The sequence below is a fragment of the Anas platyrhynchos genome, chromosome 1 (assembly GCF_047663525.1).
Source record: "Anas platyrhynchos isolate ZD024472 breed Pekin duck chromosome 1, IASCAAS_PekinDuck_T2T, whole genome shotgun sequence".
NCBI classification, from domain to species: Eukaryota; Metazoa; Chordata; class Aves; order Anseriformes; family Anatidae; genus Anas; species Anas platyrhynchos.
The window spans coordinates 120,363,180-120,380,456 of NC_092587.1; the positions used below are offsets into that span (position 1 = coordinate 120,363,180).

At 38.8% G+C, this 17,277-nt stretch overlaps 1 protein-coding gene across 12 annotated transcripts in view; it reads right to left on the minus strand.

The window, feature by feature from the left end:
• DMD (dystrophin) overlaps nt 1–17,277 on the minus strand; it is a 1,236,775-nt gene that overhangs the window by 1,056,964 nt on the left and 162,534 nt on the right. For 2 of the 12 annotated variants that reach the window (XM_072027534.1, XM_072027513.1), the window contains exon 1: nt 7,277–7,627. The exons of the other annotated variants lie outside the window; for them this stretch is intronic. In XM_072027534.1, coding sequence (XP_071883635.1) covers nt 7,277–7,319 — 43 coding nt within the window. In that variant the 5' untranslated portion in view covers nt 7,320–7,627. Of the gene's footprint in view, nt 1–7,276; nt 7,628–17,277 lie in introns of those variants that run through there. 12 annotated transcript variants of the gene reach the window in all.

The window sequence follows — 17,277 nt, forward strand, 5'->3', positions numbered from 1 at the left end:
TTACAAAGCTTTTTTTTTCTTTTTTTTTTTTTTTTTTTTCCCATCAAGCATTTTACATTCTACTGTGAGATACCTGCTCCTTAATTCACCATTTATTTCACAGTATAATGTTTCTCTCCTTGCTCCGTTGGAGCTTCCAGAATGTTTTTTTTGTTGTTGTTGTTGTTTTTTTAATTATTAGGAAGAACAGAAAGGACAGAATCAACTCTATAATGCACTTGTCCTTTACAGATTACTATAAAAGGAATTGTTCTCATGTTGGCGAGAAAACAAGAATTCCTTTTTGTGAAAAGTTACTTGGCTTCACCTTTGGTTTCCATTTGACATCCAATGCAACTGAAGCTTTTCTCCTCTGTAAACAGAGTATAAACAGAGCAAACACTTTAATCTGGATCTTCTACATTTTCGGAGAGTGAGTAACCATCAGTTACTACCAAGCATTTATAAATGTGGCCTTAGAATTTGGTGTAAAAATGTGGTGCAAAAAGGATGGGGCAGGGAATTAGCATTAAATATGTCCTAAATCATATGGTAATAAGATTGACTGCAAATCATGTTAAATGAATATATATATATGTATACACACTTGTTCTGAAGTCCAGTGCAAAATACTAATTCTTTCGGGGCTGCTAACAATCTTCACAACACAAAATAGTATAAACTGAATTCATCTGAATAAGTATGGCTACCTGCAAATTCACAATCAGTTCATCACTGGTTAGCACCTTCTGAGTTTCTTCCCTTTCTTTTCAATAAGCTGTTTACAGAGCCCCTTTTAAGCTGGGCAGGGTCACTGCCCCGAGGTCATCCCATCTCAGTCTCTCCAGCAAGGAGTGCTGCTTTCCCTCTCACTCCTTTTCCTCAACAGACATCCTCATGTTTTCCTTACAAGTTGATCAACTTTGGGATAGGTTAGACAGACAGGAAGGTCTGGGGAGCTGGCTGAGGCTTTGTAAGCCCAGGAATGCTGCAAGGTAACTGTATGTCTAACAGTATTTTCTCTGTATGTAGGAAATAGGCACAAATTTTCTCACATCACCCATTTATATCAGAACACCTCCTAGGTTCCTATCAGCTTATTTTCAGTGTCCATCATCCAGACACTCCACAAGATGCTCTTTAAAATCTCTGAAAATGCTAACTATCCAATGTTACCAACCTTTTAGAAGATATAGTGTCTGCATTAATTTTCTACCACTTTAGCAACAGCTGGGAAGCTCTGAACTTTGTTCAGAGAGAAAATAATTCATGAATAGTCTTAGTCTTTTAGTCTTTTCCAAAGAGAAATGTAGAATCAAAAAAAAAAAAAAACAAAAAAAAAAAAACACCAAACAAACAAAAAAAAAACAAAGCAGAGAGAGAGAGAATGAAGAGAATGAGAGAACTAGGTGAAGTGAACTACTGAAATATTTGTGTGTGATGAGCAGGAAGAAGCTTGGAGGCAGGACAGATAGACAGAAATGTCGGAGTTCTCCACAAGCTGATATGTACACCATCATCATCGTGCTAGGTGGGTCAAAGCAGTAATAGGTCTCACTACAGAAATGTCTCTTATGAGAAGCTTGTACATGGCTAGGTCCAATAAGGAAATCTTCCTTTCTTTTCCCTCACTGTTCCCCCACCCCTTTGGTGTTTCTCTCCCTCTCCTGCGTCTGCAATCCATGACCTTCACAAGATGCCTATGCTCTGACAGCAGGCTGCAAGCCCCCAAGGACCTGCACGGCTTTCTGGGAGAGAAAACTGTTGCCTTGCTCCGAATCCAATCAAAACCTGAATGTACAAAGTAAAAAATAAACCAAGGACATCATTATTCCGTCTCATTGTGATTTGGCTCGCCTTCAAATCACATACCCAGTATATCTGAAATAGCTGCAACGCCTCCATTAGCTGAGCCTTCCAGCACTTTAATCAAAGTATCTTTCAGAATAAAGAGGCAGGAATGTCAAATTCCAATCACCCTTTAAATTCCTCCAATCCCCTACACTACACAAAATTCAAAGCCTCACTCATGGACAATCTCCCTCACAGAGAAACACGCGCACATGCAGATGCTCAGCCACAGGAAGCAGGCAGACATTTTGGAAGGTGGCAAACCCCCATGGGGGGTGGCAAGCAGGCAGACTCCTGGACATGCACTGAAAGCCCAAAGTCAGCAGAAACACAATCCCCTTTGTGATGGCAACCTCCATGCTATGCAAGACATAAATGTATAGCCGTCTTCCCATGGAATAACGCCAAGAAGCTAGCCCAGCACACGCTGCAAGGAAATGCCAGCCCTCCTTCTTTTCAAGTTTATATAAAGTATATCAGATACTTGGTTCGCAATTTTTACAGGGACACTTTTGAAGGGGAAGAGACCCACAGCTTTCTCAGACCTAACTCAGACAGCCAGAGAAATAAAGTGGTTGAAAGAAGCAGGCGCAGAGGGTTTGATGAGCCCGACTGACACTGACTCAAACGATGTGCTCTTGTTCCACAGTGTTCATGATCCCACTATGTCCCTGGGGATCTCCTGGGGTCTTTTAGTAAAGGCAGGGTAAGCAAAATGGTTTGGTTTGAATCCTCATTTATATCATATCTGTATGCATCACAGAGTTTCAGGCTGCAAACAGCAGATGTTATTCTTTCTCCTTTTTTTTTTTATTTTATTTTATTTAAAAAGGAATTCCCAAGTATAAAACATAGCAAAATACTACAGAAAAGAAACCATCCTTAAGACTTACATACTTTTGCAATGTCTTCTATGAGGAAGCTTTTACAACTATAATTTTTGACCTGTATCATGCTAATTTATTAGTTGTAGATGATGACCCTTTTAAAATTCTTCTAAGAAACGTGCTATCTTAATCATTGTCTTGAAAGTATTTAATCAAAATTACAAGAACATACCCTTTTGCTTGAATAAGAGTATTTCTTCTACACATGCTCGCACTATTTACAAACATTATTTTGCCTTTAGGAATAAAAGACTGCAAATGATAAAAAATAATCTTATAAATATAGACTATTTACAAAACACAGAGAGAGAAAGGAACAAAAAACCTCCCAGAAATTATCAGCCTCCTGCTCTAAATGACAAACATAGATTGAAATAGGACTTGCAAACAGAACCAAGGAAGATTATGACTCTCTTAAAACTCAGTGTATCTGTCTTTCAAAGCACATCATTTTTTTATTTTTTTATTTTTTTATTTTTTTTTCCAACTTGTTGCACATGCAGCAAGTAACCCAGAGTGCAAGGCTTTGTGGTACCTGCAGTGAGTACCATGAACTAAAACAAACATCTCTGCTCCACATCTTTTCCTGAGAAGACAAACGAGTGCATTCTCTGGCGCAGCCCAGCTGGCAAGCCTCTCTGCAAAGCCACAGTCTGCTAACCATTATTTCTGCTTTCCATAAAGCAGAAATAAAGCTCAGTCTTTGATAAGGCACAATTATTTAAAATTTCTGGTGCTGTTCTGCATCCCCTGACAATGATACGGTATTATTGCAAGTGCACTCTCCTCGACAGCACTGTGATACTATAAAGTTCTGCTAAATTTATTGGAGGCCTTTTCAATGGTTAGCTATAACAGTACAATGGTTATCCTGCTAAATGATGATTAAGCTTTGGGGTAACATTTAATTGAAAATGTACTGTGAAAATCAACAAGTCAGCCTTTTCAAATCAAGGCTGCTTGGTTCACAATCCAGTTGAATGTGATTTTGTCTATCAGTAATCCATGACAAATACATATGAGCTTAATCCTGTTCCCTCTGGCAATCATGTAAAAATGCTTACCCTCTTGAGTAAATCTGAGGTTAAAATAATTTCACACTATTAGTTAAGGGTTAATCTTTCTCCTCTCCCCCTCTCCAAATATTTTACCTTTTCACTTATAAATAACTCTATCTGGTCAATAACTATACAGTAAACTATATTCTACTAGTAACATAAACTAATCTTTTTACTTAAAAAAAAATAAAAGTAAAAAGGGGGGGCATTGTCACAAGATCACAAGTTTCACATGCACCGTGCTGCTGGACTCCTGCTTCCTGGTTGCAGTTCCCTCCCAGAGAGTGGCCCTGGAGTATGCAGGGTCTGGCTGCGATGCTCTAGGGCAGACTGGGGTCCGGGGGTGAGGGGCAGGCTCTGGACTGGAGCCAACAGGAGAGTAAGGGGGACAGGCTTCACCATCAGTTCTTTCCTCACATCCACAATCTAAGGACATATGCTAGTTAGGCAAGGTGAAGCACCTGATGTGTGTATGCCTCGCCAGGATCATTCTGGAGCAGCTGTGTTAGTGCACATCAAACAAGCTCTCAGAGAGCATCCCTCAGTTTGGCTTCCTCCCAAAGGGATGCAGTGCGTGCAGTCTGGGATAGCAACCAACACACAGCAATAAGCAGGGGCATCAGGGAATTCTCTTCAGGAATGAACTCCTGACCTGAGCTAAAACCCAAATCTATATGGACCCCTGCTACAGTAACACTGGTAAGACAGTCCTTGTGGCCACTACATTTCAGGCAGGATTAGTTTCTTTTCTGCACTGCCCTGCTTTGATGATTAATTCTATTTTTAGTCACCATTTTGTGCAAATCCAAGCAGAAAGAGGATGCGTGTGTGCAACTGAGAGCAGAATTTGGTTCCATTTGAGACTAAGGACACAGAAAGAGGATTATATCTGCCAGAAGAAGAAATACAGCATATGATACTGAATACCCTAGGGAGGGTGGCTTTTGAGATAAAGTTTACAGTAATCTCATCTTAATTAAAACCAAATGAAATTTATGGTATCTCATTTCCCTGCCACTTTATTATTTGGGGGTCACTGTCAATGAACCTGTAGAAATCTAGGAAAAGATGGTCCATGCCCCAAGGAGTTTCCAGTCTAACTCTGGCTGAAGTACTCAGTAAACACTGAATGGCTCAAGAAAGAAAACAAAGCTCAAGGCAGGGAATAAATACCTTTGTGAAAGGTCATCTTCAACAGAAGTGAGAGAAAGCAGGAAAATGAGAACCTGCCTTTACTGCTGTGGCATGGGGAGAGAGAAGAAAAGAAAAGGGCAGAGATGGATGTAGGTCTTGAGAGGGGACATTAAGAAAAGAGAAAGGATGGATTTAAAAAAGAAAATCAGAGGTTTAAATGACTGCTCTCAGCACTAAGAGCAAACAGTTTTTGTCCGATACTGAGAAAGAAGCAAATCAAGCATAGAAAAAAGTGGGAGAAGTGACACGTCTCAAGTGAAGGCTGGGGATAAATTTGAGAGGATTATTTTGGATACATTTGTAAAACAGTGCAGATATGGGCTTTCCTTTTTTGATGAAAAGTGACTATAAAAAGCCTTCACAACATGATACCAAAACACATAGGAAAGAATGCCTTGTCCTTTAGAAGACTCAGGATACAGGTGAGGAAATCAATTCAGCTAAATAATTCCCAAGAAGTGCTAGGACAGCTCCCTTTCAGTCTAGATATGAGAGCAGTTAGACTCATATCTAGACATAATTTAGCAAGTGATTTAATAGCTCTTCTCATGAATGCTATTCAGCTGCTAGATGCAACTCTGGTTTGCTATTCATATTTTTCAAAAGCTCTAACACAGCTATTTTTTTCTTTCTTTCACCTACTATGTTTTCAGAGTGCAATTATAACTTCTGTGCTAAGCAGCAAAGATCTTTCGCCCTTACTTAGCAAGCACCCACCCAGCTTCCCTCTCAGTTCCCACTCCTCAAGGCTAGGGACAAGCGGCTGGGCAGATGTTGTGACTACCTTCGTGGTAAGGCAGTAGATGGAAAAAGGAAGATAACAAATCCTCCTTATTCCTCTCAAAAGAGGACTGGCAGAAAAGGCTGGACACTACGTCACTGGTTCTAGAATGTGATCTCTTGCCCACCAGGAGGAAAACTGAAGAAAATCCTATGAGAGTGCTTCTTCCCAAGCCCACCCCTAGTATTTTCAGACGTGATCTGCCTCCTAATTATTGATATGTGATGATATCAATCTGCCCCCTAATATGTGATGATGCTGAACTCATAATTCTATCCCTTCTTGAACTGTCAGACTGTGTCGAACAAGTAAAGGGTCCACTGCAGAGCCTCTCCTAGCAGCACAAAGCTGATTTAAGTCTTATTTGCTGCCCAAGAAAATGCAATTTGATTTCATTTTGAAAAAAATAAAGTAAACTATAGTATAAAACCATGCCTGCATGCCGGCATTTTCTGTTTTAAGCTTCTTTCTTGTCAAACACAACAAAATTTAACATTATTTTCAGGAAGTTTCATCAGAAGAGAGTGACCACACAGCCCATCATTACCCCATGTCATTGGGGAAAAAGACAGTGTGTATGGCTTCAGAAAAATAACAGAAAAGCAGGAATGCTATTACTATACAGACAGAGGACTAAGCTGAAAGTGGAAGAGCAAAAATAGATTATAAAGCAGGGGGTGGGGACCACAGATTAAGTCTGGACAATACTGACAGTTTGGATTTTTTTTCAGCACAATCTGTTTTGGGAGCCTGGGTGGGAAAGGAAGAAGAAAGATTGTCTGGGAGTGTGCGAGATGGGTTTTAAAACGCTCTCTCATTCTTTTATTCTTGGCTGTCTTCATTCTCTTACTCCTGGCATCATCTTTTTTTTTTTTTTTTTTTTTTTTTTTTTTTTTTTTCCTTGCTGCACATAAAGGATAGCTTTAAACTAACAAACAAGCGCAAGTCTGGAAAGCATGCCTGCTCTTTTCTGGGAAGCGCATGGGAGAGATCAGCTGCTGCTCGCTTGGAGCAGGGCTGCCGCCCCCTCTCTCCATTGCTACCAGACAGCTCAGTGATGAGAGAAGAGATCCCTTACTGCCTAACTCAATATGAGGCATTGAAACTGCATATGCCATTAAAGTTCAAAGTAACTGATTAAGCCTTTGATGTGTTGCCAAATTATTATAACAATGACACTTCTTTTTTCCAGCTATATTGGTCTGTCTTCTCATTATTTATTTATTTATTTTTAAACCCCACGCTTTAATAAGTGGTCAACCTCAGGAAGAAATGCATTATTTTTATTCAAAGGAGAGCTGGGTACCGCTTCTGGAACACTGCTTTTATATAGAACGCACTGGGCTTTACCCTCTAACAGAGACCACAAAATTCTCTTTATTTCCCCCCCTCCCTGGTGCTCTCCTTCTTTAAAAGACCCTGAAAGCAAACATTTAAAAATGCATGCTGTTAGTGGGCTGCGTAGCACTCTGCTGCTCTGTCAGGACAAATATTGGGATAGATCATGTCAGTCTGTTCGTACTTACAATCATCTTCCACTTCCTCATACCAAAGCACGTGAGCAGACATGAATCTCTCCACAAAACAGAGGAAAAGGAAAACAACAGCAAAGTGTTTCTTGGCAAAGTATATTCCCACTTTGCCGCTCCAGTCGCTGAATTAGGCTTGTCCCCGCAGAATGACACACACGTCCCTGCATAAGCCCCGGCAAGGTTGTGGGGGAGCACGCAGCAAGAGCCCCGGTGGGATGCAGCTGGCAGCCAGCAGGGTCCGTGCCGGGCACGGCAAGCTGGGGATCCTCGCTGCCACCCAGCCGGCACCGTAACTCATGCCCTGCTCTTTGGAGGCCCCTACATGTTTCAAATTCCAGGACCTGCGCAGAAGCAGTGCTCTGTGCTTCCCTCAAAACAAAGTTGATTTCCCATAATAGGACAGCCCATGCACTCTACATATAAGGCTCTGCTTCCAGGGTGGCATGTGTAAAGGATTTAAATTATGTGTTAGGGCTTTCCAGTTAGCATTTAACACGGCAGAGTGGGGCGATGACATTTCTTGACCCCTTCGCCCAGCTGCCCGGAGCCCCCTATGGGCCAGATTTCCCCCTCCCCAGCAAATGACCCCTAGCCCATCCCCAGACAGGAGCCTCCCTATTTAGGAGAGGGGTGGCAGCTCTATCCTTTTGGGATTGCAATTACTCTCACAGTTATGGGGGGGGGGGGGAAATGTTCTTTCCAAACTGTGTAAATACAAACACAGGTTGTGGTAAGTCAGTACCTACTTACAGAGAAAAACAAACCAAAACAAACCAATGACTTATATTTGACCTTTCCACCTTTCCACTCCCAACTAAACCATGCAAGTACTGTAGCTAGGCACAGCCCAGGAACAAGCTGCAGAAAACACAGTGCACAGAAGCACAGGAACATTCCTTAACTCCCAAATCCCAAAACGTCTGGGCCCCAGACAGGTGGGACCCTCCCCTGCATCAGTCCCAGGCCTCTGGTTTCTCATGGTCCCAGACCCATAGTTTCTGTGAGAAATTAAAAACAGTCATACACATAATTCTTTGGAACAGGACTGAGTGTCCTCCACACAAATCCGGACTTTTATACGGCTACTTTCTAGAGTATATATTTTGTAGAGTACATACGGCCTGTAGAGATGGGTCACAAAGAATTATGTTATTAATTCATGGCTTCATTTGAAAAATCATTTAAAATAATGTGCTTTACTTTCTTCATTATTTTTTTTTTAAATCTATCCCCCCAAAATTGAAAAATATGTTATTCCACTTTAAAGGCTAAACATCCAGTCACAGTGATTACATGTTTGTAAGTAAATTCCTGGATTATACAGAAAAATAAACACAAAAAATAAAGTGCGTAATATACCTTTACAGCCACTGGCATTTTCTACATCAATAGTCAAATTAATACCCTGGAGAACCTGGAGGTACAGCACATGCCAACAGACTCCTACGGATTAATTTGCAGTCCACAAGAACTGCAACTCATGAACCGATGTAGAAAATAATCTGTAGCAGAGCAGAGCACTCCGTGACAGCAGCAGCATTTTGATTATTTAAGGGAGAAGGAAACCGAGGAAACTCAGGAGAGAAACTGCTTATTGTGCAAAAGTTCTTTTAAAATGTTTACGGTCACCCTCGATAACTCATATTGCTAATAACTGAGCCTCAGCAATGTATGTAAGGACCAAGAGGAAAAGCTATCTTGAAGGTAGGTCCCTAATGCTGGAATTGTGACCCTCCTGACTCCTATTAATTTCAATCTTTTAAGGTAACTAACTTTCTCTTCAAAACTTTGAATAGAAAAAATTCAGGTGCCTAAATCTGTTTCCGAGTATGACTCTTGAGGGCCTTAGGTTTGACAGAGCTCTCTGCAATCTGTTTTACACCTAATTTCATCCATAACCCACAAACAATGTGGAATAGTAATCTTCAGTGGTAATGTATTTGAGACCACCAGAGAAGACTCTGATCAGGCTCTACAAGAAATTCAGTACTACTTGATATTTTCTCCTAAAACACGGCTGAAATAAATGATTGGTGGTAATATTCAGAAAGATTTTCTAAATAAATAATCCCCTACCACATGCAGGAAATCCAGGTTTGCTTCTTCTCTTCTTGCTGGGGTCATTCAGAGCTGCAGGGCCTGCACAGGAGTGCAGAAACATTCATCCCAGAAATGTTTTCCCTTTATGGTACTGAAGCTCTGTCATTCAATGGGAAAAGAGTCAAGGCTTATTGGGCCATAGAGAGAAATAACAAAAGTCAGTGGTCAAACCTACTGTCTTTTTAACTGTGGTTTTGTGTATTTTGTTGTTGTTGTTGTTGTTGTTTGTTTGTTTGGTTTTTAGGGGGTAAAGAAAATTGAGAAGCTTTTAAAATTAAAGTCTACTTTCAGCATCGGTTTATACACAGAAACTTCAACTCTACTGAGAAATTTTATATGCATCTGTCTGGGCCTACTGGCCAGCATGGTGTATACATATATATTCCATCTATAATGTGGAACTGAATTTATGATTTTGACACACCACCCTTGCTTGTTTATAGTTTTGTTTTGTTTTTGTTTTCTGAACCAGCATTAAAAGCTCTGGCTCTCTTCAAAAACAGAAAGCAAGCCATAGCCTTGCTGTATATCTGTGTCAGGTAATTTCTGGTTACCCATCCAGTGCTGGAAGCCTCCCTGGAGGCTGCCTGTCTCACCATTCCCTCTAGATGCTGTAAGGAGCAGGCTCCAGCTGGCAGCACCTCTGCTGAGTGCTCAGAGATTGCAAGGCCCTTGCTACAAGAGGGGATAGGAGCAAGCCTCAGTTACAGGGATGGTGGGCAATCTAGAAAATTTAGAACAATGAAGATGTTTTGTTTTGTTTTCAAATGATAGCTGCAGCTCTAATTTAACGTTGCCTTCCTCTTTCACAAACAGTAATGGGTTAAATGAAAGAAAATCATCTGTTTTGCAGAAAGAGGTAGGGTGATTTTCAGCTATCCATTAACAAATACTTCATACAGAGGCTGTTTATTTTGCTGCTTGAGAAGTCCTTTCAAAACAGAAGTGCTGATAAAGTTGAGAATATCTCTTTTCTAATGGTAAGAGCATGACAGTAATGCAAAACTGGAGACAATTCAGAAGAACCCAATAACAATTTGAAAACAAGGCCCAACAATAAACTGTCTGTCCAGGCACCATTTAGGAGATCGGATTCAGCATATATCAGTGTGACCCTAGAAAAGAAGTGGATTTCAACATTTAAGTCTGGCAGCCAAGTTTACCGTCTCAGCAGGATAAACCAGAGAGAGATTAGGACTTGAAGATAAGGGTTAATCCTCACACCGGACATATGAATCCCATTCTCAGGTTGTCCCCTTCTCCTATAACATATTAAAGGGCTACATCAAAACTCAGGAATGTTAAGAAAAGACACAAGTGGAAAATTATGGTCTTGACTTGAGAAATAAAACAGTAGCCAGAGTAATTTACATGGGAGGACAGGTCCCCAATTAGACATAAATAAATCAAATAAGAACTTCATGTTAACAACCTCCACAGAGTAACTAATCTTCCATCTCACTGTAATTTGCTATGATACAAATAAATACAAAAGCACACCATATTGCCATTTATACCACCTAACAGCATCTCTTTTCCTGTTAGCAAATCAAACAAGAAAATAACAAATAGGTAACATGCCGTGTGAAACTGATTTACAAACCTCTTATGACTTCTCAAACATCCCAATGGCAAATGTTGTTTGCCAACACAACTCAACATCAGGCAGAGTGCTTAGAGAATAAACCTAAGACATAATATTTTGATTATAATTTCAGAAAACATTTCAAACTTTATTCCACCCTGTTTTTAACTTTGTGCCAAATCTGACCTAAAAAAAAATGAAAAATAAAGCAGTCCAAGTCTGTCACTCAGTTCAACCATTAGGCTCATAATACGATCTCTCTATGCTCTTGCCAGTATTTGCAAATCTATCACATCTATCTGCGTGGGAAGAAGTGCTTAGCTGTAGGGACTGGGACTGATGCAAAGAGAAAAGTGGGATGGGAATCTTTTAAGCACTAATGCACAGCATGTGGTTTTGCCCTGGTGGTATATTGGCTCTGAGTCTTTTTATTATTCACTTCCTGTAATAAGAAAAATCACTTGCATGTCAGCAACAGAGGGGAAAAAATCAACAGCTTTATCACAACAGAAGTAAACACAAAGCTTCTGATTTTCCTGTGAAATCAGCAAGAAAAAAAGAAAAAGAAAGTCTTTCCAACATGAGTAACTGAAGCAGAATTCTTACTTTCATTTTTCATTCTATTTTTACTTCAAAATGTAGAAATTACTAGTACAGGTTGCAAGGATTTTTTTTTTCTTTTTTCTCTCCGTATGTTTATTTGATTTGCAGACCAACCAGAAAGAGAAAGGCAAAAACAAACAAACAAAAAAGCACTTGCTTTTAATTCTAAAGAAAGCAGTAAGTTTTGTCTTCCAGTGTAGCAGATATTAACCACTTTATAGCCTGAAAATTAGCAGTCAAGATAATGCAGTATAAGGCAAAGCCTTTTCACATGCAAGTGGCTGTCATAGACCATCCAGTTTCCACTCTACACATTTCTATATCATGAAATACTTCTGTTTGAAACCGCTCTGTAACATATGGACCAGCATATTATTTCATAACAGTTTTTATGCTCTTCCCGAGCAATCAATCTCCTTCATGCTGCAGCTGATTTGGAATAGGGTCATCCTCTTTTTGGAGACCATCTAGCTGGAAACCCTTCTTACCAGTTTTAAGAAAAGTAACATCACTACATGTTTTGGAAAGCTTCAACTAAAGATGGAGTAGCATTGTTTTGTTGTTGTTGTTGGTCTGTTTTTAAGGAAACTCTCTTCGGGGCAAGGTCCCAAGCAGATTTAGCAGGGCAGGATTTGCTGCCTCCATTTCCTATACACGTAACAGCTTGTATTGGGTAGATCTTCATTCTCAAATCCTGTAAATCATCCAACTTTCATAAACTTTCACTGCAGCAGAAGTGAAATCAGTCTAAACGGGAGCCTCTTGGACCAGAGTGCTCAGGAGATGCACTGAATCATCAAAAGGAAACCATAAGAAAAGATAGCAAATTAAAAACAAACAAACAAACAAACAAACAAACAAAAAACCACACACTAATATTAAGAGTATAAAGAGGAGAAGAAGGAGATTTAAATTACTGATAGATGGTAGGAGTTGAAGTAATGAAGAAGAATTAAAATTACTCAGTTATACCTAGTTATACCTATCTGTTCTTCATCCTCCAGAGAGGCTCAAATGACCAGAAGGGAGAACATCTTATTAACTAATATCCCTTTCTCTACGCGTGTTAGGCATGTAACTCAGTTCAACCACTATAAGCATCCCACATAATCTACAAAGAGGATCCTCCAGAGAGACTCCTGCTCCAAAGTGCCCTCTGGGGGAAAGGGCCTGGCTCTCACCTTTCTCTTTTGTTGACCCACCCATGGTTGTGTCTTCCAAATATGAGAAACCAAGGTAAGACTACCCCTCTTCTCTCCGTCTTCTCAAAACCCAAGAAGAAAATCTGGGCACAAGGACCAGAAGTGAGACAGCATGTCGCACCTGGGCCCCTATCTTGGCAGAAAAAAACTTTCCATAAAGTTATGTTTGCAAAGTAGCTCCAAAATTCAGGTAAAATGTACCCAATCATGAAAGCTGTTGCAACTCCCGCAAGGGAAGTCTGTATACAGCATCAGTATCTACAGTGGAACTGATCCCAGACTCCACAAGCAGTGATTGCCTAAATACAAATAACTTTCTTACTCACATTGCATGTAAATAGTGAAATACTAACCAATTTTGTGTGCACACTTGCAGGGATGAACATTACCAGGGCACCATGTGCACACAGGTGCTGGTAAAATATATATGTCCATTTCTATACATCTTTTAAAAGGAGCCAACTTCACATTACAAACCTTAATCAATAAGGAGAAAATTGAAGCAGAAAAACATGGACAATAATTGGAAGATGTTGAAAACATTGTCTAGGTGCCTACCTGCCATTAAGAAGCAAAGAAGTTCCTCTGGCTAAAAACAAACAACTGCAAACAAAATCAAATTTAGTTCAGAAAAGAAGCGGGTATTTAAAGAACAAAAGCAAATACAATACATAAGGAGGAGAGGACAAATGCCAAGCTGATTGCAAAGAATATCAATAAGGAACTGAGAGTTAATTGTGAACCAGAGTCAGCAATCATAGCATAGGAGACAGAGAATTCACCTAAGTCGGCAGGCAAGCTGTATCAGCTATGCCAAGAACAACTCAAGGTCATTTTGCATAGCAAATGTGTTTGCTGCTAACATAAACACAGACTTCTGTAGGGAAACACAACTCGGCCTCCAGCTGCTTAAGAAGTACTCCTCTCACCCATCGTGTACTTCCCTAGTTTTACTCTGCTCCAGTCAGTGGTTCAGTCATGGACAATTTTGATATGACACTATGAAAGCCACAGACAAATAGGAGAGCACTTAGCATTACAGACACCAAATAGTCAAGGTTTCTTTGCAGAGAAAAGACTGAAGGATTGACATGTGTTTAGTCTGGAAAGGCAAGGCAACGGGATATATAACTGCTTCCTTTCAGCATGCAAAATAGCAACACTCCAGGGTAATTTTTTTCACATGTGCTGTGGAGAGGGACATTATTTGGGTAAAGCCAATTTACATTTGGTATTAAGATAAATGGTGAGAGTACCAGATCGCTTACATACATGAAAACATATGTACAGGGATGTTGTCCCCTTTAGTGGAATTTTATATGAAAAAGTTCAACAAATTCTTTCAAGTGTAACAAAGTACATTTGGCCTATCTCAACCCCTGCAGTAGAAGAAATCTAATCTCTCTCACCTCAGTATTCTGTAGCACTCCAAAACGAGAGTTACAGACTAGTTAACACAGCCTGTCACATACATTTCAAATTTGTATTCATCTCAAACAAAATTAATTGTGCAGATAAAGGAGAGAAGTCCAATGGATACAAGAGTACAGAGACAATCTGCAGACCTAAATTCCATTAGCAGCTCTGCCAGTCACTCATCATTCAACTATGTTTTTTTCTTTCCCATGTAGAAAATGAAGAAAACAAGCTAAACAAGTGCTAAACTTTAGCATGATTAATTATTGTTTAAGATATGTGAAAAATGGCTTAAAATATAGGACTATTAAGAGTGTGTGTTTTAATTACATGGATTTCACCTTAAGTCCCCCTGGATGACAACTGCTCAAAGCCTTAGTTGCAGTGGCAAAAGACTGTCACATTAAATCTGTGAAGGCTGTGTTATTATGACAGCAAATTATGATGACAAAATTCCGTTAGTTCAAGTCTAATGAGACATTACTGCACAAACTCAGATGAATGTTAAATTATTTTTGCACAGGTCTATATACAGGTTAGTACATCAAGATGATGGCAAAATGAGGTTAATGCAAGTCTGCAGAGTTGACATTACAAATGTCAAGATGATTGCAAAATGATGCTGCTGCAAGTGAACTATGATTAAAAAATAGGACACTACATACAAAAATGTGTTAAGAGAATGTAAAAATAAACCCACATAAAATAAAACCAAAGAAAAGTTTAGTTAAAACAAAAGATGTGCTGGATACACAAAATGCCTTGCCAAACTGGCCAATGCAATCAGGAAGGTGCAAAGTCAGGATGTCAGCCTTACAAATAACTGTCTATAAATTGTTACTAACAGTATCACTAGGAAAACCTTCCCACTAATAAGAAGCAATTGACTCTATGATAAAAAACATGATACTTGTAATAAAAATAATTTTTAACATGTTGATTCTTCCATTATATTTAGCATTGCTGTAGTCTCATCTGAATATTGTGTGCATTTCTGGGCTCTACAATGTAAAAAGGATGTTAAGATACTTGAAAGTGTCCAGAGGAGGGCTATAGTGCTGGTAACAGGGTTAGAGGCAGAGAAGAGGCTGAGGACAGTTGGGTTGTTCAGTCTGCAGAAGAGGAGGCCAAAAGACAACCACACTGCTCTTTGAAATCTCCTGAGGAGGTGAAATGGAGTGGGAGGTGCTGGTCTCTGCTCCCCAGTGACTGATGAAAGGATGTGTGGGAATTCCACAAAGCAGCTCCAAGGTAGGTTCAGACTGGACAATAGGAAAAATTTCTTTACCACAAGGGTGGTCAAACACTAGAACAGGCTTCCTAATATAAAAGTGTTTTTTGTTTGTTTGTTTGTTGTTTTGTTTTGTTTTGTTTTTTTTTTGGTTGTTTGTTTTTGTGGTTTGTTTGTTTGTTTTTGTTTTTTTTTGTGTGTGTGTGTTTGTTTTTGTTTTTGTTTTTGTTTTTTTTGTGTGTGTGTGTGTGTTTGTTTGTTTGTTTGTTTGTTTAAAAAGTCTCAAGATTACTGTCCTAAGACAGAACCTGGTTACCTCAGGGAATTCCTTTCTAAAATTATTCCTATTGGTGTATTTCTCTCCTGTACACTGCTGAAGTTAAAAACATACCTATAAAACATGTATCTCTACCTATTAGTCCCAAAAGAAATTAATCTGGTCTTGGGCAAATTCAATATATGATATTATAATATTAATTAGATCACATATTTACTATGTAGGCTGTTCAGAATATTTTTATGTCATTAGAAAAGTAACACTAGATAGTGTATTTTGTTAATGCAAAGTTTATCTAGGAATTCTAGCATATCGTAAAAAAATAATTCAAAAAACTGAAAAAAAAATTTCTCTGCATTTAAAGGCCTTTCTCCATCTCAGCTTTCTGTCTACTGCTATGAGTTGCACTTGATTTCCAGTGTGAAAACAGAAGATAATCATATGTCCTTTCAAAAGACTGGCATATCTATTATTTGTTCCATTATAAGTGAGGTACTATATCTTCTTATCACCAAGAATATGTGATGCTCAATTCCTGATCAATTACAGTGATGAGCTAAAGTGTTTTGGCTAAATAACAGTTGTTTTTTTAAAGGAGTTTAGGTTGTGCCTGACCTTTAAGTACAAAGTCTGAAAAATTTCCTCCCATTTAGTACAGAGAGAGAAGAAAAAATTACTTTCTTTGCAAATACATTATTTTTTTTACTAGGCAAGTTACCCATCTTATTCAGTGAAACAACAGAATAGCAAACTTACATTAAAAAACAATTTAAGAGGTAGCTCATTTCAGAGATAAGTACAGAATAGCTTATGCATTTTTCTGTTTTCAAAATAGTTTCACGGCTAATAGTCAGAGTATAGGAAAGCAGATCGAAATGATGGGTTCAGAACTCCAAGTTATCTTCCAAATGAAACTGCAATAGTCATTATTACTGCATAAATACATTAATATTTAAATACATAACACAAGTTTTTATGGAGACACACATACATACCCTTTGAAGGTCAGTAGTTTTTACAAGACTTGAAAATCAGTACAGCCAGCTACGTACTAGTTTGTCTAATTGCAGTGAACCTACGCCAACTGAAATTGTTAATCTGAAATGTGACATAAGAAAGGAAACAGACTGAAAGTTAAAAGTGAAAATAACGTACAGTGCACCATCACACTGCCAGATGATTTTAATCATAATAATTATATTCCAGTGAAGATTTACTTCTGATACTAATGAGGTAAGATGTAAAATCCACTGAACTCAGAGATGTGCCTTAAGAAGAAAAAAAAAAGACACTGGAAGAATTTATTAAACAGTATATATTTTTCAACCCTTAATGATAAACAACAACCATCAAATGGCACCTAATTATTAAAATGACATGTAGATCAAATTAAGGAGTTTTTAAACCTTAAAAGTCCATTGGGTAAGGAACGATTTCAAATCTTAATTGTTTTAAAACATCTAATTTCATTAGTGCACTTTAAGCTGCAGAATTGCAGATTTTTTTTTTTTTTTTGAACATGTTAGTTGCTGATGCAATTGCTCATGTGACTAGACCTGAGAGCTTACAAAAGTCCAAAGG